The 2606-nt window shown below is 27.0% G+C and overlaps 1 protein-coding gene across 1 annotated transcript in view; it reads right to left on the reverse strand.

The window, feature by feature from the left end:
* The window catches only part of LOC107004233 (protein STRICTOSIDINE SYNTHASE-LIKE 2-like), a 40985-nt gene extending 38834 nt beyond the window's left edge, over window positions 1-2151 (reverse strand). Inside the window, exon 1 of the mRNA XM_015202468.2 lies at window positions 1739-2151. Within this exon, the coding sequence (XP_015057954.1) occupies window positions 1739-2025 (287 nt within the window). The 5' untranslated portion in view covers window positions 2026-2151. The remainder of the gene's footprint in view (window positions 1-1738) is intronic.
* Between the last annotated feature and the right edge of the window lie 455 nt (window positions 2152-2606).

Genomic DNA, 2606 nt, shown 5'->3' on the forward strand with positions numbered 1-2606 from the left:
TATACGTTTGGCGAAGTTGCTCCATATTTTAGTCGGGTTATTTTTGTCAAAACTATTTTTTGTGACAGAAGTAATAATTAAATGTTAATAGCTTTTACAATATCTACTAGTTGATATTTGATAGAATTTGTTGATAACATTAGCTATTTGCCTACTTCTCCCCCAATGTTATAAATTTCATATTTTAAGAAAATTTAATTATAAATATCGAAATTTGAGTTATATACAACATCAGGTATAAATTATTTAATTAATTTGATTATTGAGGTCTAGAAGTTGCCTTAGATATATGACAACAAAAAAAAAAGGAAAAAAAAAGAAAGGGGCTCACACAAAATAATGTGCAGGGGACCAGATAGACGATAGGCAACATTCCTAAAAGCGAATACTACCATTTAGGCCGTAAGGTTGCCTACCATAATAGAAGTCGGCAATATTTATTACTTTTCGATTTTATTTCATGTGAGATAGTTTAATTTAAAATCAAATTTAAGATATTTCAAAATAAATAATAAAAATTTATATTATAATAAATTATTTTATTAAAAAGAAAATAAATATTTTAAAATTATAATTTTACTTAATATAAAAATATATTTCTTTAATAAGCCAAACGAAAAAAGAAATCAAATTCCATAAATAAAAACATAGAAAGTAATTAAAGAAAAAGAATATGTTTCTGCTAGTAAGTAGCCCCAAACGTGCTGTCTCAAAACACATCTATTTGCTCTTCTAACAATAAATAAAAGTTTACTTTACACTTTCTTTTTTTGGTTAAAGTGTACTTCACACTGATATTATGAAAAATACGAATCTTTTAAAAAAATTCTAATCTTCTTATTTTGCTTTCTCATTTCTCTTTTTGGCGTTATAATTATATATTATATACACACATACATTTATTATAATAAATAAATATGTCTATATACACTAATTAAATATATCATCGACCAACTTGAATATCATAATTTGTTTTATATTTTTACACTCAACTTGTATTTTTGACAGAGAATTAATTTGAGCAATTAACACTCAATCTAAAAAAAATAATTCCGTTTAACATCGCAGTATGTTGGCTACTAAAACTTTCATTGTATTAGTGAAAGTTTGGTTCCCCTCCTTATAATTTCTTCCCCTGTTTTCCATTTCCCCACACCCCAATTTATTTGGTTATTTTAAAAAACTAGTATCACGTTGAATACAAAAATGAAAAAAATATTAATCTTAATTTCCCTTAATTAGCAGTGGTAATTAGGTGAGCGATTGATAAGAATACAAATTGTGCTTGGATATGAGTCATGGAAAGAGCACGTTAGTTGTTTCCTTGTTGACTGTGAAACTGATTACGTCAACAGTACATACATGTTACTCCTTATGTTACGTGACACTCTCCACAACTTTTACTTGGCTTAATCTTTTATAATAAATTTATTATCTTATTTTTATTAAAAGATATTTAAAATTAAATGCAGATTGCATTTTACACAACTCATTCGGGACGGTGCTTCCAACAAAATTTTCATTCTATCTAGGGTTCAAATTCGAGAGATTTGATTAAAAATAAATTCGAAATCAGTACACCACAATCCATGTTGATTATTATTTTACTAAATTATAATCATATAAATATTAATAACTAATTTTAAATCAATAAATTTTAATTTTTGGGTTTTATTATCGAACTCGATGTCTAATAAAAAACTATAAGGATAGTTAGAAGAAGAGATGGGAGACATACCTGTTGGGCGAGGTGAGGGCGAAATCGGACCAGCGTGTCTCATTTTGGAGCCATTTGATGATGCGCCCATCAGAAACGCCAGTGTAAGGACCATAACCATGAGGGTCAAACGCAAAGCTCTCTGGCCCAACACCGCCTCCAATTATTCGGATTACTTCAACAAACCTTCTATCTAAAAATGAATTTTCTTCAAATGTATAAAACGACCATATTGCAACAATGATAGTCGAAGCAATGACAAACCAAACTTTAAAGGTTGATGACGATTTGCAAAGAGAAGAAGACATTAGTTATTATAAGTTATAGAGGTTTTGTTTTGGAGGAACCAATATATTACTATTTACTACTACTACTTTCTATAATTCTATTGTATAATCTTTTAGGTTTTATTGAAAAACAAAACGGCCCTATAATTTGTGTGGTTTTTGGCAAATACTTGTCCATTGCTTGCAACCCATATAAACATAGAAAAAGAAAGATACATTAAAAATCACATTAAACTAATACTCGATTAATTAATAATATATCGAAACTAATATTTTTTTTCCAGCCTCAATTTAGACCAATGGAAAAAAATTACTTATTTCGATAATATAAGATCATATATTTCTGAAGACCTCTATATAATATATGGTCCCATTAATATTATAAATTAATAATTCGTTAAAAGTAGAAATATTTTTCGATAATATAAGATAATATATTTCTGAAGACCTCTATATAAATATATGGTTCCACTAATATTATAAATTAATAATTCATTAAAAGTAGAAATATATCTAAGAAAAATTAGTGAAACATGTTTCTATTGTGTTTGATTTTCTTGTTAAAATTAAAATGTTGTTGAAGCTCAACTCTAACTTTTCTT

This window comes from Solanum pennellii, chromosome 11 (genome assembly GCF_001406875.1).
Source record: "Solanum pennellii chromosome 11, SPENNV200".
Lineage (NCBI taxonomy): Eukaryota > Viridiplantae > Streptophyta > Magnoliopsida > Solanales > Solanaceae > Solanum > Solanum pennellii.